At 44.2% G+C, this 27,126-nt stretch overlaps 1 protein-coding gene across 2 annotated transcripts in view; it reads left to right on the plus strand.

Annotated features, from left to right (window-relative positions):
• Positions 1 to 27,126, plus strand: part of AADAC (arylacetamide deacetylase) — a 106,370-nt gene that overhangs the window by 47,380 nt on the left and 31,864 nt on the right. Inside the window, exon 1 of one of the 2 annotated variants that reach the window (XM_045030782.1) lies at positions 25,284 to 25,429. The exons of the other annotated variant lie outside the window; for it this stretch is intronic. Within the exon in view, the coding sequence (XP_044886717.1) occupies positions 25,292 to 25,429 (138 nt within the window). The 5' untranslated portion in view covers positions 25,284 to 25,291. Of the gene's footprint in view, positions 1 to 25,283; positions 25,430 to 27,126 lie in introns of those variants that run through there. 2 annotated transcript variants of the gene reach the window in all.

Here is a 27,126-nt window from a genome sequence, read left to right on the forward strand (position 1 = left end):
CCTATCTCCATACATTTAAGAGATGCCTAAAAACCATACCTCAGTTCTGAATGTATTCTGTATATTTTATCCTGGGCCCTTCTCTGATGTAAAAGGAAAAATAGATATGAACTCAATCTGAAAAGGATGCCTCTAGATTGCAAAGAGAAAACACACAAGGCCCAGTTCTAACCATATTTATTCATGAAAGTATCACTTACTATGGGATTGTTTGCCTTGATTCATGAGTAAATACTACTCATTGTCAGCAGGGGATGTCAGAACTGGGCCTACCTGTGATGACATCTTCTTGTGGGATGCAGTTTACTACTACCTTGTAGCTGGGCAGCTCTGCTGACCAGAGCAGTGAGGAGGGATGGAGTTGTGGGCCTTCTTCCCTCCTTCAGATTATATAAAGATAGAAGGGACCATCTAGTCTGACCTCTTGTGGGAGCCGGGGTAGCCCTCACTAGAAATCATAGAATAGCAGGGTGGCAGGGCCCTCAGGAAGTATCTAGTCCAGCCCCCTGCTCAAAGCACGACCAATCCCCAGCCAGATTTTTTGCCCCAGATCCCTAAATGGCCTCCTCAAGGATTGAGCTCACAACTTTGGGTTTAGTAGGCCAATGCTCAAACCACTGAGCTATCCCTCCCCCCAAGGTCAGGGCAGGTTGCAAACAAGAGAGCAGATATTCCCAAGACTGGTGGGCAACACGGAAATTAAACTCCCCAGTCAGTCACAAACTGTGCTTATGATCCCCACACTGGTTATCAAGAAGCACATACACACAGAAAAAGGAATCTCACAGTCCCCTTTTTTGCATTCCAGTTCTTTGGCTCCCAATCAGCACCTAGGTCCAGAGAAGTTCTTTTAAAACTCTGCTCACTATACAAAATGTTCTTCTGAACCCCAAAGGGCCAGCCACATTGCCAGGTCAATATTTGGTTGATCTTACCCAATATACCATGCTGCCAGCAAATCCTTTAGTAACTAAAACTAAAGGTTTATTATAAAGAAAAAAGAGAGAACAAGAAGAGAGTTGTTAAATGGTAAAGCAGGCAAGTACATACAGAGGTTTCAAAGTCCATGTATCAGGTTCTTAGCAGTATTGGTAAGTTTGCTGGCATGTAAGTCCCTCCTGTATTTCCTGTGTCCCAGACACAAGCTTCACAGCACATGGCATGGAAAACCTTAAGGTCTTTCCATAGGTATGCCCCTACATGGCTTGCTGAGTCATAGGTGTAGTCCCTGGTCTTTCAATGGGTTTATTGTACAGCTGGTGTCCCTTGATGGGCCAGCAATCAGCGTAGGCAGTGCTGATGCCAATCTGTCTGGGGATGTCATCCAGATGCACAACACAAGTTTGAAATACAGATACACCATACATATCTATGAGTTGTGATACAAATATATAAAGATTATTATCATACTTGGCAAATAACATTCTTGCAGACACCGCACATGGCTTATCTGTTCAGATTCCTTGCAATTTTATAATATTGGTGTTAACGATATCATAAAGTATCCCACATATTCCATGCAGCATCACGTGTTGTATAACGCAACCCAGAGGACTTCTGTGAGTTAATTCCTATGCTCTGCTCCTGGAGGAAAAGGCCGGAATCTCTCCCTGCTCTCCTAGTGTGCAGGGACTGAAACTCTGCTTGGGCCTTACACACGCCAATGATTCAGTGAAATAAATACAGTAAAGTTTGTGAAAACACTGACAACTCAAACTGTTCAATTCCCACTGAATCAAACCACACAGAGAACATGGTCAACATTTAGCTGGAATTTTCAAATAATCAATCTATTTTCCCCCAGTGCATGCTTATCTCTGTCCCGCAGCTATTGATTATAAACATAGAACTAAAACTTGCAACAGGGCTCAATGCCATCAGTCAAATCTTGTGCTTCAAGCCAATGAAGCACAAGTTGGACACAGGTTTTTTGTTTGTTTTTGTTTTTTTAGTGTAGAAAAAGGGGAAAGCACATGCTGGCTACCTGCAGAGAGAGTGCCTTGAACTTGAACCCTATCTTTTGTATATGACCATAGCACATCTAGCACATGTGCAATATGTATGAATCTCTGTTTTCGTATGTATATGTATAAATAGCATGTGTGATATTGTGCTCTGGAGATGCACACAAAGAAATGTAATAGACATTTTCCTGTGCCTTTTACTATATTGAATATATCTCTCTTATTTATTTCAATCTATACATTTAAAAATACAGTGAAAGAGTAAGATACAAGGACCATGCCTTACAGTGAGAAACTTAAGGAGATCCTTCTCTTTAATTTATTTAGAGAATGTTAAGAGTTGACTTGATCAGGGTCCATGGGGCTCTTTAATATAGGAGACTGAGGCATAAATGTATCTAGTGGCTGGAAGCTGAAGCTAGACAAATTAAAAATCAAGTGCACATTTTTAATAGTGAAGGTAATTAACCATTGGAACCTGTTTAGCAAAGGCTGTGATGAAATCGCCATCACTTGAAGTATTAATGTTAAACCCAACCTCTTGTCTTATTTTGCGTTCAAAAGATGCCTTCTAGTCAACTAGTTAGAATATCTGCTGCACACTATACATATTGTACCAAGAACTAGCTATGAAAGATAGATGTCATCTTCTTTCAGGCTCCATAGTGTTCTATTTACACTTGTCCTGTGGCTGATCTATTTGCAGACTTCTTACTACTTGTCTTTTAAGAGCCTGATGCTGCATATCTTACTCACACAGTCAGTCTGACTGATTTGACTGAGGCCTTGTCTACACTACAAGACTATTTCGAATCAACTTAGTTCGAATTTGTGGATTCGACCTTATGAAGTCCAATTTGTGTATCCATACTAAATACACTAATTCGAATTTCTGAGTCCACATTCACGGGGCCAGCGTCGACTTTGGAAGCGGTGCACTGTGGGAAGCTATCCCACAGTTCCCGCAGTCCCCGCTGCCCATTGGAATGCTGGGTAGAGCCCCCAATGCCTGCTGGGGGGAGAAATGAGTCGAGGGTGGTTTTGGGTAAGTGTCGTCATTGAACCGTCAATCACAACCTCCCTCCCTCCCTCCTTGAAAGCGCCTGCGGGCAATCTGTTTGTGCACTTTTCTGGTCAGTGACAGCGCGGACCCCACAGCACTGCAAGCATGGAGCCCGCTGCGATCATCGCCGTTTTCTCCTCCTCGCACTTTATCGTCCACCTCTTCCACAGTCAGCTGATGAGAAATTGGGCTACTTTTCAATGGTGCTGCAAGCACTGGGATAGGACGTTTTACAAACATCAACGTCGGGTGGCCGGGCAAGGTTCATGATGCGTGTGTTTTCAGGAACTGAGGGCTGCTCAGATGCCTGCAGGAAGGTAGTTTCTTCCCGGACCACGAAATAACTGTTGTGGATGTGCAGATGCCTATAGTCATCCTCGGGGACCCAGCCTGCCCGCTAATGCACTTGCTCATGGAGCCCTATACAGGCGCCTGAGACAGCGACAAGGAACTCTTCAAATACCAGCGAGCAGCGAGCAGTGTGACCTGTGGCTGTTCAGTTTCTTTACAGAGAAGCTGAACCTGCCCCTGTTTCTTTACCCAGTTACTGTTGACTCTCCTCTTCGGTTACATACCCCGTTCACCCCGTTACCCCCACTTCCAGCACACATGTAAAAATAAAATACATGTCCCATTATTACTTAACAAAGGTTTCTTTATTCATGACTTTTCGTGAAAGGGTTGAAACTGGGACGCAGACTGTGCTGGGTAGGGTGTGCGGTGATGTAAAGACCGCCTCTAAACTCAAGGAATGACAGGCTCCTGCTCCTAGAGCGGTCCACAGTGCCGGAATGCTTCTTTCAACGGAGCCTGCCATCCCTCTTTATGGAATTCTGTGTGCGGGCGGATATGTGACCTTGTGGTGGAGGAGGACGGATACAGATTCCTCAGCTGCGTGACTCAGCGGTCCAGGACAAGGACCGCTGTATAAGATCTGTAACCGCCCTCCCCGCTGCAAAGTCACATCTCCCCCGCCCACACAGATCCTGGAAACCACCTCCCATACCGACCAGGGTGCCTACTGACTGCACCGTGTGTGTGACCCGCTGCTGATCCTGCCCCCGTGTCTGTACCCTGGGAAAGGTGACTGTCCTATGCAATTAACCACCCCCTTCCCCACGCCCCCATTCAAACACAGTCTTCTTTGAAAAAACATGACGGAAACAGTAATTAACAGCAAAGCATTTTTATTAATTAAGTAGAGTTAGGGGATGGGACTGGGATTGGGACTACTGTGAGTCTGGAAGTGAAGGACTTCGGCAAATGTAGGGTATGAGAGCTTTTGGGTACTTGAGCACTGTGCTGTGGTGCAGTGACAGTATTCACGTCCCCGGCCGCCCCTCCTCCTGATTATTTTCGGTGAGGGGGGTATGGGACTTTGTGGCGGGGGAGTGCGGTTGCAGATACACTGCAGGGTGTCTCTGTCCTCCTGCGGTCCTGCAGAACATCCACAAGGCGCCTGAGCGTGTCCGTTTGCTCCCTCACTAGTCCAAGCAACGTTTCAGTTGCCTGCTTGTCTTCCTCACGCCACCTCTCCTCCCGTTCGCTGTGTGAGCGCTGCCACAGGGAGACGGTCTCCCTCCACTGGCTCTGCTGGTCCGCCTCTGCTAGGTAGCAGCCCATACGTTCTTCGAACATCTTGTCCCTTGTCTTTTTCTTTCGCCGCCTAATCTTTGCCAGCCTCTGCGAGGGGGATGCTGTGTCAGGTCTGGAGACAGTGGAAGCTGTGAGATGGGAAACAGGGAGTGAATTCCTTGCAAAGATACATTTTTGCGAACAATTAACTGAGTCTAGGCTGTCTCTGTGAATTCTGGGTTGAGACCCCTGTGCCTGCTGGGGCACAAATCATTTTCGCGGTGGATTCTGGGTAAATGTCGCCAGTCATTACTTCCTCCGGGAAAGCAATGGCAGACAATCATTTCAAGCCCATTTTCCCAGAATTGCCCTGGCATACGCCATAGCGTGGCAACCATGGACACTGTTTTGCCTTTTGTGTATGTCACCGTATGTGTACTAGATGCCACTGACAGAGGCGGGCCAGCAGCGCTACACAGCAGCATGCTTTTGCTTTTGCATGACAGCTGAGATGGTTACCAGCCATATTGTACCATCTACCATACCATAAATTGGTAATAAGATGGTAATAAGATGGGCATGGTTACCTGTCCTTTTGCACTGCACCATTTGGTGCTGTCATAAGTGCCCCTGGCCGAGCAGCCAGGGGCGCAAAAGCAAAAATTGGGAATGACTCCCTGAGTCAATCCCTCCTTTTTGGTATCTAAAAATAGAATCAGTCCTGCCTAGATTATGGGCAAGTGTACTAGAGAACCACTGTATCATAGAACCAGAGAGCACAGCTGCTCTGTGTCCGATCCTGCATAAATTTGGAGCTGTATGCTATTCACAAGGGGGTGCTCCTGCAACAACACCACCTGTTCATTCTGGCCTTCCCACAGCCTTCCTGGGCTACCATACCATTGTCCCACTACTTGTGTGATGAAGTAATAAAGAATGCAGGAATAAGACACACTGACTTGTTTGTGAGAAATGAGTGGAAGGAAGCCTCCAGCTGCAATGATAGTCCAGGCAGGACATTAATTACTGTGGATGAAGGAGCCCATCATCCCTCTGCTAGTCCAGGGGCAATTCAATCTTTTCTTTACACAGGAAGGGTGGGGGCTGATGGAGCTCAGCCCCCTGTTGCAATGATGAGGACGGTTACCAGCCATACTGCACCATCTACCATGAAAAATTAGCAACAGGCGGCCTTGATCAACCTCACAGATGCTAGTACGCATGGTTACCAGTCCTTTTGCACTGCCCCATGTGCCAATAGGCTGATGTTGAGGACGGATACCCATCTTTTTGTACCATCAGCCATCCATAGCGTGCGGGGAGCAAGGATGTTGGTGTTGAGTGCTGCACCATCGCGTCTATCTGCAGCATTCAGTAAAGATAGGGTGACATGTAAAAGAGTCAACAGAGGATTGTTTTCACTTCTGGTGGTGGGTGGGGTGTGTGCGCAAATTGCCTAGCTATGCCCTGACCCACCGCAGACACTGTGTTTGACCCTAGAAGCATTTGGAGCTCATCCAAGAATGCAAATACTTTTTGGAGACAGCAGGAACTGTGGGATACCTTGCGTCCTCATTCCCCCCTCCCTCCATGAGGTCCATTATATTCTTTGGCTTTCCGTTACGCTCGTCACGCAGCTGCGTGCTGAGTCTGTGCTATGCTGTCTGTCCGTAGATTTTTTAAAAATACTTTGGACCAGGCGTAAAATTACAGTAATTACCCTAATTAGATGCAGGAGTCTCCGAGCGAGATCACCCTGAGGAGGGTCACTGAAGGAGATAGAGAGCGCATGCTGCGTGAAAGCTAGCACGAACCAGGGCCCGATGCAGCCGTGCTCGGGGAGGCAGTGCTCCATGAGTACCTCATGAAAGCCTTGCGCGGAAAACTGTGCTACCACAGAGCACCCAATAAGGCAGCTCTCCCCAGGAACCTCCTGCTGATGCTTTTCGATTAATGCAAGGAGAGCTTCGTGGAGATCTCCAAGGATGATTTCTGTACTATCCCCATATCTAGAGAGACCTCCTTTTCACACAGTTAAGATTCCTGTTATATTAAGAATAAAAGTTAACATGGTTAAAGCACTTACCGACTGCTCCTTCCCCTGATTCAGGGTCCGGGTTAATGGCTGGGGAGGGTTGTTGGGGGATCTCCGTGACGGTGATGAATAGATCCTGGCTGTCGGGGAAACCAGCGTTGTAAGCGCTCTCGCCTGCCTCGTCCTCCACAAACCCTTCCTCATCTTCCCCGTCCACGAACATCACCGAGGAACTGGCCGTCGACACTGTCCCATCGTCAGAGTCCACGGTCACTGGTGGGGCAGTGGTGGCAGGCTCCGTAGCGTCCGTTTGCCGTTTTGATTTTTTGGTAGCCTTGTCTGGGGTCCTTGATTTTCACGCGGCGCTGCATTGCATCCCGCCTGTATCCTCTGTCTCTCATGGCTTTGGAGACCTTCTCGTAGGTCTTCGCATTCCGTGTTTTGGAGCGCAGCTCCAAAAGCACAGACTCCTCGCCCCACACACCGATCAGATCGAAGAGTTCCCAGTCAGTCTATGCTGGGTCCCTCTTTCTATTCACAGATAACATGAACTCCTCTGCTGGAGAGCTCTGCATCGTTGCAGGTGCTGCGGAACTCGCCCCGATGTCCAGCCAGGACGTCAGATTCAAAGTGCCCAGACAGGAAAAGGAATTCAAATTTTCCCGGGTCATTTCCTGTGTGGCTGGTCAGAGAATCCAAGCTCCGACTGCTGCCCAGAGCGTCAACAGAGTGGTGCACTGTGGGATAGCTCCCAGAGCTACTAAGTTTGATTTGCATCCACACCTAGCCTAATTCGAGCTAGCCATGTCGAATTTAGCGTTACTCCACCTGTCGGGGTGGAGTACCGAATTCGAACTAAAGAGGCCTCTAGTTCGAATTAAATGGCTTCCTGGTGTGGACGGTTGAGCGGTTAGTTCGAATTAACGCTGCTAAATTCGAATTAAAGTCCTAGTGTAGACCAGGCCTAAGTCAAACTGTACAAGCTGTGTTAGTCCTTTTTCACTTCTGCCTGGCTCTTTAACTATTGATTTTTAACTATATGTCTGATCCTTGCTTTTCTTGGAACTTTTGAGACAATGGTATCACTATAACAAACATTTGTTGGCAGCTTTTGAGAACTCTGAAACATGGATTTCAATTAAGAGGAGCGGTTTGGGCTTTTATGATACTGTACTGCCTCTTGGTGGCTTGTTAAGTTATTTCTTATAATATAATAACTTTAACTATGAATCAAACTTGTTACATAGCACATACTGAAGGGAACATTCAATTCTGATGTTTTAATTGTTTGTTGGCCAAATAAGTCAGATGATGGGACTATCACACTGGTAGCTAAATACTCAATTTACTGAGATTTGACTCTGGAGATGTCAGGTTTCTTTGTCATATTTTACATAGACATTGTGCCTGTGAATTGCCTGGAATCAAACAGTGATTTCAATCCAGTAAGTGCTGTATACCTGTAACAACTGTTGTTCCAGTTTCTAGCCTTTAGGAGTTCTGCATTTAGAAGGTCAGGCCAGCATAATTTGGAGGCTTGCTGGTTGATGGATGGCTTATATTTAATCTAGAATATGATTGAATTCTGGTTTGAATTAACTTATAAAATATATACATGATTCCCTCCACGTTTTATTCTGATTGGCTATGAAGCCTCATCATATTATTAGACTACAGTATCTTCTATATAAGGTAACATTTGTTTAAGTATTTCTTCCATTTGCCAAGTCTTGCATTAAAACTTTGATTCCAGCTAGTAGCTTTAGGTGCATGGCAGTAGTAAAAGAGCTAAGTGTTCTTACCTAAATTGGTAGGATCTCAGCTCCTGACTTTATCCCCTATAATTATAAAGGGTAGATGGGTGTGACAGACAACAAATTAAGGACAGCAACATTCTTAAAGCAATGCCATTATTATTATTTTACATTAACTTAATCTGGTGTATTATTTTGTAACATTAATTGAGGTGCTAAGACGTTCCATATAAAATTATTGTTCCTACATGAAAGCCTAAGATACTGGCCTATTAAAATGTTTGCCATGAGCAGTTCACACGCCCATGTTTTGCCTCTGTTCAATCAGTTATATTTTGCCTATTTCTTTACAGTTTACTTCCCTAGCCAGTCCATGACTCACTGAGAATAAGCACATTTTAGTCCTTTACTCTCACCATAAGTTAGAATTCTCTTCCTTCCACCCAATCAACATCCTCTCCGCTGCTTTCAGTTTATCCAGGGCTGGTGGGAACAATATGCCCAATTCTGTGTCCACTGAAGGCAATGGCACTTGTGTTACTTGTGTGATTGGGAGCAAGATCAGGCCCAATGTGTTAGCAAACAACTCTCAGACCCCAGAAATATAAAGCTCACTGCCAGGTCTTAACAGTCTGGGACTTGGACACAGTCAAATCAGTTCCCTCTGAAATATAGGGACATAAGAATAACCATACTGGACCAGACCAGTGGTCTGTCTTGGACAGTTGGCAGATGCTTCAGAGTCCGGCAAGAGGCAGCTCTGGAACAACCTGCTCAGAAGGAAGATTTTCTTACTCCATTAGTTATATGTTCTCTCTCTCTCTCACACAGACAGACAGACAGACACACACAGATCTTAGGAATGCTTTTTGCCAGGTACTTTTGCAGTTCTAAGCATGTTAATTACTAGCTTATTCCCTTTCTGTTCCTTGAACACTAATGAACATGTTGCCCTTACACTAGCTATTTTGCTGTTTCACAACCTATGTCAAATGTGGTGTTTGCCAGTGCTGCTATCACAAAAAAATCACCTTTTGAACCTGGTATTAACTGACACTCTTTGGCTTGCCCCTGATTTTGCAGGAGTCAGTGGAAAAAGTCCTATTGACTTCAATGGGAACAGAATCTGCCCTGGGGTCAGAGAGATTAATGGTCGAATCAGCATGGAGACTGAAATGCCTGTCGTATCTAAAGTTGGTCCACCCATAACAGCACAAGTACATTGGCAGGGAAATGTGGAGAAGCTCACGTGGTGGCTACCGTGGCCCGTTCTGTAGACAGAGAATCTTATTCTCCACAGCTGTCAATCTAGCACATCTTACAAGGACAATGCAAAATTCACTTAATATAAGAAGACCGTAAAGAAACGGGCTCATACCAAAATCAAGTGTCCTTTTTAGTGCAAATTTAATTTTATTTACAGCAGACACATTACTACAAACCAGAGCTATTCACATTATGCACTGCTCTAATGCCTCAAAATAGGGTAATGAGTGGAGGGACCATGCTGCTCCCCTTCATGCAACCACCAGTCATTTGAGTTGACTGGACACAGAGGGCACAAGTATACACTGACTCCTCTTGAAGTATCTTTTTAAGGGACAAGACTTCCTGCAATTCCACGAAGGTGGTGGTGTAATAATTGGGCCTACAAATTTACCCTAATTAGGAGTGCAAAGGTAAAAAGTGACAGCTTAGGTCACAATTTATAAGAATACATCTTGATGGGAGAAGGTATGAAGGGAAGACGGGAAAAAATGAATTAGTCCACACAAAAATAGGCCTACTGATATAATTCACACTGTGTGAAGATCATGCCTGGTAAGACAAGTGTGGTATCAGAAATCAATGAACCAAAATTGGTGAACAAAATAATGATGGAGTGGGCTGTTCCACCCATTACTTCATTTGAGGGTCCTTAAAGACTTTAGGGAAAATAACTGACCACTGAAGTGAGCTTCACCACCACAGCTGCCACTCCCATCATCTCTTGGGATCCCAGGCCTCCACGTCCTGAGAGATCCTGGTCTTATTATGTTCGGGGTTCTCTCCAGATGGTTTTCCTTTGACTTTTTTTCTCCTGAGTGAAAGGTCCCAGTAGGACAGTCCCAGATAAGAAGCTACTGTAGGAGGCTGATGGCAACAATGTCATTTGAACTTTTAACATCTAACTCATACATTTCTTTGTCTTTCTGGCTCTTGTATAACAATTATCTGTCACTGGAATTAATATTTTTCCCTCTCAGCACATCTCCAAGGAACTGAGGTATTATGACACTCAGGGCCAGGAGAAATCCTATCATATTGGAAGCTTTAAAAAAAACAGATTTTAGCTCTCAATCCTTCATTTTGGGGACCAAATTCTGCTTAGGGCACAAGAGAAAATGAGCTGGTAGTTTTATTCTAGTCCATCTTCACTAAAGCAATATCAGTTTGGTATATTTCAGCACAATTGACAATCTCTGCTCAGGAGAGACTCTGAAATTAAATAGCAAGAATAGATTTAAATTGGAATTGAGGTGCATTAGCAAAGCTGTGTGGGAAACAAAACTTATACCTGATGATACTGGGAGGGCACAATGTAAAGTTGGAGGGCAGGGGCATGTGACTGTCCCATGTGTTGCCTCTGGGAGGAACCTTCCAGCCCCATCTCCCTGAGCCAGGGCAGCCAATCCTGCCAGCTCCTGGGGGCAGAAGCGGCAGAAGCACCCTGCAACTGGGGGAGGGCCACAGGTACCCAAACTGTGGGACCCCTCTGCGTCGCCACCTTGCCCCCCCTGCTCTGGTGCCCCTGCCTCAGGTGGGGCGGGTGGCCACAGGAGTTGTGAGCATGTGCCTCTGGGCCGGGCTTGGGATGGCCTGGGGAGACTCACAGCACAACAGCAAGCCTGACCCCCCCCCCTGCACATTTCTGGCTCATTGGGCCCCCTTCCCCAGCAGCTGGGCCCAGGCAGGGAGTGGAGGGGGTGGGCTGCCACCGCCTCCCCACAGAGGCAGTGACTCAGAATGGCCACTCTTACCTGGCATGAGAAGTGGCTCCGTCCCAAGCCCTCCACTCCTGGTCCAGCGCTCAGCTGCCAAGGTAGATGGGCTGAGCAAGCTTGAAATGTGCTGGGAGTGGGAGGCTCAGCAGAAGGACAGAACCCCCACCCCTGCTGGTAGGCTGAGCAGAGCAAACCCTGCAAGGGCAGCTCAGTGCTTGCAGATATTGGGGGTGAGGGGATGTGACCCTGACTACCCCCACATGCGTTGCCTCTGCCTATAAAGCATCTTCCTGTGCTATAGCTAGCTCTAGCTTATGATATGATCAGAGGTTGAGCCACAGACAAACAGCTGAAGTGGTGGGAACAGCTGTGAAAATGCATGCGACCAGAAGCCATAATGTAGAAGAAATAAGCAGGCCAGTAAAAGCTAAGGTGAAGAGAACATGCCTTTTCTGTTCATCCCCACTGGAGGTGCCTATAGTATTGGTCTCACTTTAATGAGAACCAGGTTCCTGTAAAATAGATTGAAGAGGGGAAATGTGATACTATTTTGGAAATCATGTTAAACTAACCTAAATTTTGCTAATTAAAAATACCATAAATCTTACTGGTAAGAAACACAAAGCTTTCCATTGCTAGTTTTCCATTTTAATCCTTTTACAGGAAATAAGACTGATGCAGCAAAACTGGCTATTTCCAGCAAATGTAAAGTTAGTTGAGGCACCCTACAGTAGGTGGCGTACGTGAGCTTTTCACAGCTTGGTACAGTTCATGGCAAATCAGAAAGAATTGAGGAAATGTATGCTTTGACGTGTGTTTACATGGTCCTGTAGGTGGCTTGGTGATGTAACAGTAGGACTTTTGATTTGAAGGTACATTAGCAAACACTTTAAAGGTCGGCTGAGCAGAAGGTTGGAGCATTAAGTAGACAGCTTGTTGTTCTAGCTCTTCTCTCTGCATCTGATTTATAATGGTGCATGCTGGCAATGAGGATCTCAGATTTGTTGCGCCCCTGGGAACCCTGTTCCCACTGACTCAATGGCATGATATTTTTCTATTTGCCTGTCTGCTACCAGCCTGCTTCAGACAGTCAATACAATAAAGCTGTATGCTTGCTGCCTTCACTCACTAAAGATAAAAGGTCTTTTTATAAAGATGGAGCTTAGTGTATGAAGGATTTACATACTTAATACCTCTTCAAACTCATTGTACGCCTTTGCTCCCAAATAGCAAAATGTGGTAATACAACTTGGTTCTCTGATTTTCTCAACCTACCTATGCAAAAACTTAGGTTCATTTAGGCAGAATCTGTGATGAAATAACAAATAGAAGGGGCAGGTTATTTTAAAGATAATGAGAGGGCAAATGAATTCACTCAGTGCAGTTTAGGGATGGAGTAAAATAGCAATAGGAAAAAATAAAATAGAACTGTAGCTGCAATTAGTTAGGAGCAGTGGGCTTAAGTGTAACATGTAGTAGATGTGCTCCATATTGCATGTGCCTCAGTATTCTAAAGGGAGGAGGGCAAGTGCTAGAAACAAACCTTTCTCCAAGAAGACTAACAGTTCACAGACCAACCAGCTGCCCCTCAGAATTTTCTCAGAGGCAAAAGAGGTGTGGGAATCATAAACATGTATGTTGGAAACTCCATTGGAAACTGGAAAACTAGAGCAACTAATGTTGATATTTACAGGCTTCCAAATCAGACCATTGACTTGTTGCGGAAGATACAACATTTGACATACCTGCCTGCCATCCAACTGGGATTGCCCTGTAGTGAATCTGCCCAGCCCACAGGGGTTGCATGGCAGTCAGCCAGATGGCACCTCTGCCTCCTCTTTTGTTGTTCTCCCTACCAGATTTGGGAGATAAGTCCTGTGACAAATAGGGCAATATCCTTGTGACTGGAGACCATATTGTGTTAAGTGTATGAATGGTGTATGTACATTGTGGGCCAAGGACTCTGAACTCCATGGAGGGATGGTTACGGCATCTTCTGTGGGAAGGAAAACAGGAGTGGGGGATGATTAAGATGGAATCACTCAAGTTGTAACACCTCAGGAGAGGTACCCTTCCTGGAGAGCTTGCAGACTGTGGTTCAAACTGGGTTCTCCAGAGACCAACAGATAAAGAAATGACTTTTGGATAAATAGTGCACACTTAAGTGGTTGTAGGGCCTTTGTTCTGGTTCCTGTTCTAAAGAGTGACGTGCACTTGTAACTGCAGGGAAAACCCTGTTGCGGGGTTTGAAGGATTGATGCCTACCAGAGCCCTAGGCTGGAGTTGGGGGTGAACTCTGGTAAGCTTTCTAGCATGCATGGAGGTTTTTATTGTGTTTAATATGTGTTCTCTAAGTCTTCTACCTGAAGAATAACTGTGCTTGCTTAGAAGGAGCTGTTGGGTAACTTGTAACTGCTGGCGATATACTGGTCATAGCCCTCGGAGAGAAAGCAAAGCACCAGGGCTGGCCTTTTAGGTAGCTTGGCTTGCTGAGGATATCGGTGGGAGGCAGAGAGCTGTGCTGCCTTAAAACCCCTGCTCAGAAGGGAATGAACTGAAGGTCTCTTCCCAGGAGAGGTAATGAATGGGAGCCAGAAACCTTTAAGTGGGTTCTGTCAAGGGACCACGGATAGAGAGACATAGGTACAGTTACCTTGACGCTGACAGGTTCTGCAGCCCAATCTGTGAGGGACTAGATCCCCATTCCCAATGGGATGATGTGGGGAATCACTCTTCTCCCAAGGGTTTTACCAGCTGAGGGGATGATCCAACCCTGTGTAAAAACAAGGACCCTAGCTTATGATCCCAGACACACACTGTGTTAAAACAGAGTGTAAGACTCAGAGCGCATGTCTGTAATTTAGGGTGCAGTAAAGTAAACTACAGGAATGTTCTAATTATCCCCAAACTAATCCTGACAAACCCAGGAAATTCTGAGTTATGGGTAAATTTAAAAAATCCAAATATGTTCAAGCATGGAAATATATGGTTTGGGCACGCAAACAACCTTAACTCTCCTGCAGTCAGGGGCGGCTCCAGGCACCAGCGCACCAAGTGCATGCCTGGGGCAGCAAGCCACGGTGGGCAGTCTGCCGGTCGCCGTGAGTGCAGTAGTCAGGCAGCCTTCGGTGGCGCGCCTGTGGGAGGTCCGCCGGTCCTGCGGCTTCGGCGGCAATTCGGCGGTGGGTATGCCAAAGGCGTGGGACCGGCGGACCTCCTGCAGGCAAGCTGCCGAATCCGCATTACCAGCGGACCTCCCGCAGGTGCGCCACCGAAGGCTGCCTGACTGCCGTGCTTGGGGAGGCAAAATACATAGAGCCACCCCTGCCTGCAGTGACATCATACAATAACTATGATTATGGTAAAGCCGTTTAGTGTTAGTGGTTCCAGGTTAGATTAAGCCAATTTTTTTAAAGACACGTTTGGGTTATTTTACCCCGCATGGTTTCATTACAGAGCAGAGCTAAGGTTTTTGGGGTCCCTATTCGTATATTTCCATACTTCAACATGTTGGGATTTCACAGGCTGCCTTCAGTGAAGATGCCCTTATAAAAATCTTCCATGAAATAAAGCCAAGCTGCCCTCTGGGATTGACCCCTCACTGTCACAAGGAGAGAAACACTGACAAGCAGGTTAATAATAGCAATTGACATCTTTACTAAGGGCAGCCTGTGACCTCAGACCCATTGAGAACATTAGGAGATGGCAGACATTTTGAAAGAAGGCAATTCTTCATGGAATTCTTTGAAATAGGACATTCTTCAGTCTCTGCTGAAGCAGAAACCTTTAGTTAGGAAGAATAACTGGGGAAGGGACCAATTTTTTTAAAGCCTACACAAGATTTCAGTGGGCTTTAAGTATATGGGAGTTTGAAGAGTCTCCATTATTCCATTAGTAATGGACAAAAAAAAGGTCTGGCTCAAGGTGCTAAATTTTTTTAAAGGACTTGCTTTAAAATTATTTTTAATGTTTACAAGTAAATCCTTTAACTAGTTTTAATTCCCCAAAAGTGCATCCTATACTCAGAGTAAGTACTCTGATTTTGGGAAGGACATACTACATTTTATTCATAACAAAGGAATTTTAATCCCTGCTACGGCTGAGCTGAGTTTTGCACTTAACTGGTGCCTCCCTAATTATATCTTGTCTAGTGACTCAGAGAATTTCACAAGGTGCTACTGTGACATTCCCCAGGGTACAATCTGGACAGTGAACATCTGTGTCCTCTCAATCCACCAACCTGCTTTGCTGTTAACACACCACCTCTAGCATGCGAAATAACTCCCAGCTAAATGCGTGCTGCTAGCCAGCCACTCCTGTATTATATTGCAGAGTGACACCAGCAGATTCCCGCTCTCAGACTTGTCCCCAGAAATGTGCATCTTTCTTTCTAGACAATACAAGCTATGCACAAATCTTGGAGCTTCCCAAACACTTCAATCCAAACACAGTGGCTTAGATAAATAATAAAATAAGTTTAGTAACTACAGAAAGATAGATGTTAAGTGATTACAAGAAATGAGGCATAAAAGTCAGAATTGGTTAAAAAGAAATTATAGGTAAAACACAAACTAATACCTAACTTAACAAGCTAAGTGAATTCAAAGCAAATGCTTTTCTCATCACATGCTTTTACTGCTAAATTCCTTCAGTCAGGACCACTCCCCCAGTTCAGTGGTGCTTCCTTTGTCTTTCAAACATTGCTGATGCTGTGCGCAGAGAGAAAGGGAAGAGAAAGGTGATTTGGGGCCTCTATTCCTCATTTTAAAAATATGTAGTTTCCTCCTCTTTCAGAATTATCTCCAGCTGGGGTTCAGGTGACAGCAAATCTGTTTGGGACAGGAACCCCCAGCTGTTTCTTTGCCCATATCTAATTTTCCTATTTACAGCCTTCTTCCTGCCAAAGTGTGGCCACTTAACTCAGGGCTTGGCTACACTTGCAAGTTGCAGCGCTGGTAGAGGCTTTCCAGCGCTGCAATTAGTAACCGTCCACACCTGCAAGGCACATCCAGCGCTGCAACTCCCTGGCTGCAGCGCTGGCTGTACACCTGGTCAGGTTGGGGTGTAGCGATTGCAGTGCTGGTGATCCAGCGCTGCTCATCAAGTGTGGACACACACCAGCGCTTTTATTGGCCTCCAGGGAATAAGGAGATATCCCAGAATGCTTTTAACTAAATTACTCTCTTTGTTTTGTTATGCAGCCTCTCTTTGTTTTGTTGTGAACTCCGATCTCCATTGAACTGCTTATCTAAAAAACAAACACTGATCACAGCAAACAGGAGCTATCTGTACCTGGCTGTGAACGATCAAATGAGAGGCAAGCAGTTTGCTTGACAGAGAAACAGCATTGGATGCAGGCTGTTTGCAATTAAGACTAAGGGTTCGCGAACATTTTGTGGTTTTTAAATCCAGGGAAGCTAACACACAGTGTTGGCTCCAAAAATCCACTCTCTCTATCTTCCCCGCTCCCTGTCACAGTACACCACCCTCCACCCCCCTCTTTTGAAAAGCACGTTGTTGCCACTTGAATGCTGGGATAGCTGCCCATAATGCAGCACTCCCAACAGCGCTGTAAATGCTGCAAATGTGGCCACACACCAGCACTGGTAGCTGTGAGTGTGGCCACACACCAGCGCTGGCCCTGCACAGCTGCATGACCAGCGCTGTAACTCCCAGCGCTGCAACTTTCAAGTGTAGCCAAGCCCTTAGTAATAATCCACTTGATTATGTTAACACCACACCAAGGTGCTAGCTAATCTTTTGTCTCTGAGGAACTGATCTGGGATGCTTTTCTAAACTTAAAGCACATCTCAGCAATGTCGTACAATAAAATGTTATAACCAGTGCTCTGTGCTCTGGCACCTCTGGACTTGGCAGTTCATAGCCCTGCACCTCTGGGCTTGATGCGTCCGTTATGAAGCTAAAGCAATTGCTAGAGTCCCAGCACCTTTTCATTACAAATTGAGCACTGGTCATAACTTTACATACAATGTTGCCACACATACTTTACCAGGACAATAATGATCAGTGAATTATGAGATTTCAAATGATACCCCACAAGGCATACTTTTACAAAACTGATAAATTTTGTAAAAGTGATGAAGATATTGGTACACAGCTAGTTACCTCTTTCTCCTTATAAATCCATAGTCCTTTGTATCATTCTAAAGACAAATTGCTTGAGGACTTTTGCTGCTGCCAGAAAAACATCTGCAAATATTAAATCTGCTGCTGTGAAGTAATTCCCATTCCACTTTGTAATCAATAATTAAATGCCATTTGAATGTAATCTATTATATGTATTATCCTTATGCAGTAATGAAACACTCAACGTTTATAACACTTTACAGCTAATTTTCAACTAATTTACCATTACCCTTCTGGTGTAGGCAGATTCATAGATTTTTTTTTTTTTTTTTGTTAACACCCAGAAGGAACCATTACGTTCATCCAATCTGATGACCTGCATAACACAGGCCAAAGCACCTCATCCAGTTTCTGCAGAAAGCTCTGAACTCATGTTTGAACTATTGTGATATCATTTTTAGAAAGTTATGGAGAATCCACTTCATTTCTAGGCAAGTTGCTCAAATGGTTAATTACCAAATAAACCATGCTGATTTAATTACTATTAATTAAAAATGTCTGAATTTGTCTAGTTTCAACTTCCAACCATTCCACCTTGTTATCCCTTTTTCTGCTATACAGTACACCCCTGCTATAACAAACCCCTCAGCATCCAAGCCAAGGGTTTGTTATAGCAAAAGAGACCTGCCATGAGGGAAGGGTGGGGCTTGAGAGGTGGGATCCAGGGACCAGGTTCATTATATCCAAAGGTATTATGAAGGGCATTATAGTAAGGGTATATTGTATATGAAAGTGCTGTCTACTATCAGTAACCTCACCCTTACATACGCAGACCATGATCACCTTTTAAACTTCTCTTGGATAAACTAATTAGACTGAGCTTCTTATGCATGTTTGTCAGACCTCAAATCATTCTTGTAGCTCTCTTCTGAACCATTTCCAATTTTTCAACATCCTTTATAATAATAATATCTGGTTCTTATATGGTACTTTCAGATTTGGGCACCAGAACTGGACACAGTATTCCCATAATGGTCTCACTAATGCCATAAACAGAAGTGACACGACTTTCCCTACATCTACTTGATATTCCCCTGTTTATGTATCCAAGGATTGTGTTCACCCTTTTAGGAAGAGCACCACACTAGGAGCTCATGATCAAGTGCTGATCAACCATGATGCCTAAATTCTTTTCAATAGCTGCATTGCAGGATACTATGTCTCATCTTGTTACTCTTTACACTCGTTCTTACATGTATTGTTGTTCAAACGTGTATTTGTTCTTTCTTGCATTTGGCTGGATTAAAATTCATGTTGCTTAAATAAGCCCATGTTATCAAGTGATTCATTTCACTCTGTATAACTGACCTGTCCTGACCTTCTTTTACTACTCCACTGATTTTTTTTTTGTATCTTCAAATTTTACCAGTAATTTTATATTTTCTTCCAGATCACTACTAACGATATTGAATAACAGGTAAGTAAGCATTATAATCCTGGTACTGGTGTGGGGGAGAGGAATCAGACACACAAAAAGGTCAAGTGATTTGCCCAAGACCATGCCAGAATAGTCTCAGGCTCACAATTCTATTATCTAGTTTTAATGCTACCTTCCTGTTCTATTACCTAACTAATAATATGCTTGATTTATTTTGTGATGCAGTAAGGGGCTCTTGTAAGATTGTTGTTGCATCAGTTAAGATTTTGTTCTTGTTTATCATAGCGAGGCAGGTTAAGGTTCAGTTAATATAAAATTCACAGTGCTTGAGGCTCTGCTACCTGCTTCCATTACTGTTATTTCCTAATTCCTTGACTCAAAGTATTTCTCCGATTCCTCCTTCCTCTCTTTACTCAACACCCTGATTCCCAGTGTATTTGATCTCCCAGAAGACCCACAACAGTGTGGAACTGGCAGGTTAAATTCATCTTCTGTTTATAACACTTAATAATAATATGTAACTAACTGAGGGCCTTCTCTTATGAAAGAGCAAAATCAACAAATCTTTGGATATGCTTCATGTCAAGTTACATTTTTGCATTTCAGTGGCCAGCTTGGCATATGTTTTTTGTATGCTCAATATCCTCATCACCACTATTATTCTGGGCTCACAATAACTCAGAAAAAATCCAGTGCAATCTGTTCCTAAAAGAATTTAATAGGATGAGGGCAGCCTTTTGATAAATGTACCATTTACTGGCTATCTATGGCTTTGCTAAGGAAACTCAATTTAGATGGATTGTATGAAGTCAGCAAACTTCTTTCCCAGCAACGAATCCATGTGGCCTGTCACTTGTGCCAAATGGACACCAGATGATTGATGCAATAAAACAAAGACTGCTTTTAAATTAAGATGTCTCTAGATTTGTTTCATAGCAGGTAGGTAAATCTGAGTACTATTGTGCTCTGTTGTCAAATTGAAATTTAATTTGAACTCATCTGTTAGTACTTTATTGACAATTCTGGACATTCTGGGTATTCAACACCAAATACAGTTAATAAACAGTCAGCCACAGTTGACTTTTCCACTTGATCAAACAGTCATTAGATACAGTCTACTAAACATTCCAAACAAGCCCTAAAGTAAACTGGCAAATTATGTAGTTCATCTAGGGGAGCTTTTTATAGTTCATTAATATGGTGGATGATTCTGCAAACTAACTGATGGTGATAGGTGCTATTTGAAACATTTGAGGAGAGTTTGGCTCTGGCTGTGTAGAAAAGCTAATACTACCTCAAGACAGAAGATTTTAAGGCCCCTTTAAAAGCTAGATTCCAAAGCAGGCCTGCAGTAAACAGGTTCCACTCATTAACTTAATTGGACCTGGTTACATCCAGCTTAGATTTGGCCCCAACTCAAATTTATGGCATAACTCTGCTTTCAGAGGGAAAAAAACTTGAACTACAGTGTAATTCTGAGATGCTAAGAAAATTAGATATTTTCATGCTAATTTTGATTTTATTAGGAATAGTACATATGGACACACAAGGACTAGTGTGTCTAGTCATCAGAGACTGTTCAGAGGAAATTAAAGGGGTTCATGAGAGAAGATGGGAATATAGTATATTTGGGCTAATAGTTCACTCATAGTGATACCTGAGATACCACAATTTTTATCCATAGTATATTGGGAAGGCCTACACTATTTCAGATACTACTGTATAGATTCACAACATTTCAATAGGTCTTATGTATACATGACCAGTGTACACCACTAGATGTATAAAAGACCACTCTGTAAGATCTCTACTTATGTAATGAGGAACTAGTGGCGCAGAAGCAATATATTAAGGAGCGAAGGTATTGTTTAATGGAAGCAATTTGGCATGGAGTAAGCAAGGTGACTAATGGAGTGCTGCTGGAGTCAATGTGACAAACAATTTTGTTAAGTTCATGCATTAGTGACCTGTAAGAGTGACTGTGCTGTAAGATGAAGAAAGCAGTCGATGTCATAACACTGCAGGAGAGCTGTTAATACAAAGGAAGCAGACAATGAAATTCAGAATAACTTGAACAAATAGGATGATGGATACACATGAGCATAGTAAAATTGGTGGGGCAGGTTCCCACCTTGGTCTGGAATGGTGAAGGCCCTCATCTGGGCACAATCAACCCCACCTGTCAGATTCACCTGTAAGGCCTGTTGCACCTAGGGCCTGGTCTACACTGGGGGCGGGGGGGATCGAACTAAGGTACGCAACTTCAGCTACGCAAATAGCGTAGCTGAAGTCGCACTACCTTAGTTCGAACTACTTACCCGTCCTCACGGCGCAGGATCGATGTCCGTGGCTCCCCCGTCGACTCCACCACCGCCGTTCGCGGTGGTGGAGTTCCGGAGTCGACGGGAGCGCGTTCGGCGTTCGATATATCGCGTCTAGATGAGACGCGATATATCGAACTCCGACAAGTCGATTGCTACCCGCCGATCCGGGCGGGTAGTATGGACGTACCCTAGGAAGGCAGCTCCTTAAAAGGGAGGATCCGGCCCCCGTGGAGGATGGCACAATAATATATTTGAGACTATGCAAATATCTCCTTAAATAATTTGCATTAAACTTCACACATGCAGCCATACAAAGCTGGATGTGCATAAACATCCCTATGCCTCAAATAAGAGGATTCCTTTACTAGGACTGCCAGAATTAAAATCTACAAACTGCATGCCCTAAGTGCAGTGACTTTGTTACAGTAGAATGAAGATCACAATAACAGATCCTAACCAGCCTCTATGGCAGGGGTAGGCAGCCTATGGCATGGGTGCCGAAGGCAGCACGCAAGCTGATTTTCAGTGGCACTCACACTGCTCGGGTCCTTGCCACCGGTCTGGGGGGCTCTGCATTTTAATTTAATTTTAAATGAAGCTACTTAAACATTTAAAAAGCCTTATTTACTTTACATGCAACAATAGTTTAGTTATATATTATAGACTTCTAGAAAGAGACCTTCTAAAAACGTTAAAATGTATGACTGGCACGCGAAACCTTAAATTAGAGTGAATAAATGAAGTTTCGGCACGCCACTTCTGAAAGGCTGCCGATCCCTGGTCTATGGGCATTCCAGTAGAGGGGTATAAGGATGATTGTGTCTTCTGGTAATCTCTACATACTGTCCTGCTTGCGTGCAGTCTGCTGCCTGCATGCTCCTGCAGCAGCTATTGCCAGCCCCCTGAGAGCAACAAGGTGTGTCTCTGCCCAGCTCTTGGCCTTCCTAGCTACCTACAATCAGCCCTTCTGTCAACAGTCAGCTACCAGGCTGCTTCCTCTAGCCTGCCTCCTCTGCCCTTACACAGCCGTATTTTTCCTATGCCTGAACTAGGCTATACTTCACTTTCTTGTACTCTGGGTTTATGGAGGTGGATGTTGAAATCGAATGAGGAGGGAGTTAAATGGTGCTGAGTAATGAGTCAGCAGGCTTATTGCAATATGTTTCCGTCTTATGTTTATGTAGTTGTGAAGAGATCCAGAAATTTGGGGAGAGATGCTTTAATACCGAGGCCCACATGGGAGTCACAAAACTGCGTCCCCCTTAGTTGATCATTCCGTCTTAACAGAAATATGGTAGGTACGTAGGAGGTGGTTAACTAGGGAACTGACCATGGCAAAATGGTTCTGTGAAGAAATGGAAAAATAAATATCCACCCACTGAGCCAGAGTAATCTATACTCAATATAATTAGCTGCATATAATGAGGTGGTATCTATCAACAGATTCAAACACAACCCTTGGACTATACTGATATAGATATCCAGGATACTACACATTAATATTTACAGAATGTACAAGGTCTCACTCAGCTGGCTCAGACAAAAAAAAAATTAAAAAAAATCTAACTATATGACCTGAACACACACTGCTTTGAGATTTAAGAGTTAGTTTAGCTTAAAACCAATGTGTGACATTCTGTACTTTATTTTGCCCAGGACTAGAAAAGAAGTAAAAGCTGTTTAGAGCTATCTTAAGAGCGACATCCCATTTGTGTAAAGGACAACTCCTGCTCTTCTTTCCCTGATAATTTTCCCCTACTCAATGACTGGTTAAGCAGCAGTTCTGCAAAAAAGCACCTGGGGATGAGTCCGCAGTGTGCCCTTTTTGCCAGGAAGGCTCATGGCATATTGGGCTGCATTAGTAGGAACATTGCCAGCAGATTGAGGGAAGTGATTATTCCCCTCTATTCGGCACTGGTGAGGCCACATCTGGAGTATTGCATCCAGTTTTGGAGCCCCCACTACAGAAAGGATGTGGGCAAAGTGGAAAGAGCCGAGGGCAACGAAAATGATCAGGGGGCTGGAGCACTTGACTTACGAGGAGAGGCTGAGGGAACTGGGCTTGTGTAGTCTGCAGAAGAGAAGAGTGAGGGAAGATTTGATAGCAGCATTCAACTACCTGAAGGGGGTTTTCAAAAAGGATGGAGCTCGGCTGTTCTCAGTGGTGGCAGATGACAGAACAAGAAGCAATGGTCTCAAGTTGCAGTGTGGGAGGTCTAGGTTAGATATTAGGAAACACTATTTCACTAGGAGGGTGGTGAAGCACTGGAATGGGTTACCTAGGGAGGTGATGGAATCTCCATCCTTTGAGGTTTTTAAGGCCTGGCTTGACAAAGCCCTGGCTGGGATGATTTAGTTGGTGTTGGTCCTGCTTTGAGCAGGGGGTTGGACTAGATGACCTCCTGAGGTCTCTTCCAACCCTAATCTTCTATGATTCTATGGCAGGATGCTGAGTGGTGAATCCAACTGTGGATCTGTCACTGTAGCTCTACAGATTTTCTTCCCCTGTGGAGAGATGACGCAGCTGGCATGCAAGCTTCTTTAGCTTCCTGCTAGTAAACCTGGTTGTCAATCCTATACTCCACTCCTGATCTAGATCTGAGCTCTGATTTCAAAGGTGCTAAGTGGTATGTAGAATCCCATGCTGTTCCTCTGCACAGAGGTGAATTTCACGGAAGGGGTTTCATTTGGAACACATATTTTCATTTCAGAAGCTCTTTTGATCTTGAGCAGACAAAAGTTTATATTTCCCAATAGTGTCCACATGAGTTCATTGCAACAAGAATCTATTAAGTTGAATATCATGGATATTTATAATAGCTGAATATTTTTATAAGTAATATAATTTTTAGAAGTAATATCTGTAGCCATGCAAAACCTAAGCCTAATTTCCCCCATACTAATTTTCCCCTACTGTTACTCACACCTTCTTCTCAACTGTTTGAAATGGACAACTCTCATTACCACTACAAAAGTGATCTTTTTCCTCAATTGGTATCCTACTGTTAATTGAATTGTCTCATTAGACTGACCTCCCATTTGGTAATGCAACTCCCATCCTTTCATGTACTGTGTATTTATACCTGCTACTGTATTTTCCACTCCATGCATCCGATGAAGTGGGTTCTAGCCCACAAAAGCTTATGCCCAAATAAATTTGTTAGTCTCTAAGGTGCCACAAAGACTCCTTGTTGTTTTTGGGGATACAGACTACCCCGACTACCAGGACCGGCTCCAGACCCCAGCGCGCCAAGCGCGCGCTTGGGGCGGCGTCCCGCGGGAGGGCGGCAGGCGGCTCCTGTGGACTCCTGCAGACGTGCCTGCGGAGGGTCCGCTGGTCCCGCAGCTCCGGTGGAGTATCCGCAGGCGGACCCTCCGCAGGCACGTCTGCAGGAGGTCCACAGGAGCCGCGGGACCGGCGACTGCCAGAGCGCCCCCTGCGGAGTGCCGCCCTGCTTGGGGCAGCGCAATTCCTAGAGCCGCCCCTGACGACTACCACTTTGAAACGTGAAGTCTAAGGTATTGACCACTGTCAGAAAGGTGATACTAGACTAGAAGGATGTATGGTCTGATCTGTTACGATAAATTCTATGTTTCTATCAGTGGGACAAGTGTTTGCAATTAATTCAAGCTCCCTGCATAGTGATGAAGAACAAACTTATCAGACAGGTGGACCTTTCACGGGCTTTTTTTGTCTATGATCATCACTTTTGCTGCAGCTCTTAATTCATATGCTGCACTCTGTACTTATTTTTGTAACTGCATTTTCCTCTCCAGTCTTTCAGAGCTGTGGTTCTTGCTAAAAGAGCCCCTGCGTGATATCCATGTATTTACTTTGATGTTTAATCTTTGCATTTAAATATTGTAGCTGAATGCTTTCCACTTAAACACGTTTCCCCTCTGTGTGACCTCTGTTCAGGGTGATCGGATGAGAACTCACCTCCTGGGCGTGATCCAAACATAACGACAGATTAACTTTGCCCTATCAGCGTGTGCTGATTTGCAACTGTTAAGAGTCAGTGAGAACGTTTAATCTGATCAGTCTTGAAAGAAGTGGCTAGCAGAACATGGGAACTAAATCCCTGTGCCTTCTTTTGGCGTCTGTTCTGGTAGCATATTATGTTTACACACCCATTCCAGAGAATATTGAGGAACGCTGGAAACTGATGCTCATAAATGCTGGCTTTAGAACTGTATCACATGTGGTAAGTTTAGAATTTTATTTACTCCAGGTGCTTATGTATGAAATTGAGTTCAAGTAATGTATTAATGCGGAGAAAAGAAAAATACAGATCAAAGAATAATATCAGTGTCTGGTTAAGTAATATCCAAAATTATATCTAAGAATATCTGATACCAAGCAAGGAACTGTAACCCTGACACGAAATAAACTATTAGAGAAAAATGAAATCTATGAACATAAGTATATACAATAATAGAAATATATTAATTTCAAAGCAGATGAGGAAGTGCAAACTTGTAGTTGATTTGCAATTTACTCTACAATCCTGTATAGCTAAATTGTTGACGTTTGTTTTTTTCTTCCCTCTTGAGCCTAACTAGAAATACTGTGCCAGGCGTCGGAGGAAGGAAAGCGAGAGGTGTATTTAAATATGGTACATCATTGGGGATTTACATAGTCCATGCGCGCATGGCTGAGGTTTTGAATAAACACCAGCTAATTATAGAAGTGCTAATGTAATCAATCACGTATAAAGCTCTGAGACTTTCTAATCACTTTCCCTGGTTACTGATGTAATTGTAATCCTGTGTGATAACGGGAGAGGTGGCTAACTCAGCAGCACAGAACTATGTACAGCCTTCTAGAAATGCTCAGATAAATCTGTTAGTCTCTAAGGTGCCACAAGTACTCCTGTTTTTGTTTGTTTGTTTGTTTTTGGTTTTTTTGGTGTGGCTATAATGGCTATACAGGACACATTTAAATATATTCTGATGTACACCTAGCCATTTGTCTCTATTTATTACATTTTGGGCTGCATTTTAGTCATATACTATGCAGTCATCACTAAAGCTTGCACACCATGTATACATACAGGGCTTTTCGTCCTGTGTGGATAAACAACAGGGCTGTAGTTTCCAGCTCTGGGTAGTCAAATCCGTAGAAGTATTGTGCGTGGTACAGTTTAAGAAACATACATCTTAAACTTCTGATCTACTCAAGCCCCCCCTTGCCTAAAACGCAGCCTGCATTTGCGAATCAGCAGAGGCTGCAGCAATTTTGATCCTTTGTTAGCTAGCTGTGAAGGTTTGTGGTTGTTGCCGGGGGAAGGGGGAGATGTAAGCCTTTGTGTTGCTCTGTAGATGGCTTTTTGCTTCGCTCTGTTAGGAATACACACAGTACTAGGTAAACACCGAGAGGGGGAGGTTACGAACTTAGCTTGAAAGGGTGAAACTGAAAGGTTGCCCGGCTGAGGCTGTAAATATCAGGGCTCAAGTTTCAGACGTGCTCTCTTATTTGTGAGTGTGTGTGTGTGTGTGGGAGCTCGTTGTCTTACCCCTTTGGTGCCCAGCTTGAGATGCTTGGGTATGATTTGCCAAAAGCGCCGCGCATCTTTCACTGACTTCGGTAGGAGTTGACCATGCTTATCTCTGAAAACTAAGCCCTGCTTGGTGTCTGGATTTGGTCACCCAAAATCATTGTCCAATTTTGAGCACTTTGGCCTGGGAGTGTAAGTTTTTGGGGTGGTGGGTGATCTCTTATCGGTGTCAGTTGGGAAGCGAGTTGTGGGATCTAGGAGGGGGGGAAACAGTCATTTAGTTAATTTATAAACAAACTGGACTCTGCTCTTTGATGGGCTTTTGTTTTGATTTGGTCTCTGTATCTCATTCATCCTGCACTAGCTTGTCTGATCTGTTCCAAATCTCGCCCGTTTGCAGGATA

Source organism: Mauremys mutica, chromosome 9 (assembly GCF_020497125.1).
Source record: "Mauremys mutica isolate MM-2020 ecotype Southern chromosome 9, ASM2049712v1, whole genome shotgun sequence".
NCBI lineage: Eukaryota > Metazoa > Chordata > Testudines > Geoemydidae > Mauremys > Mauremys mutica.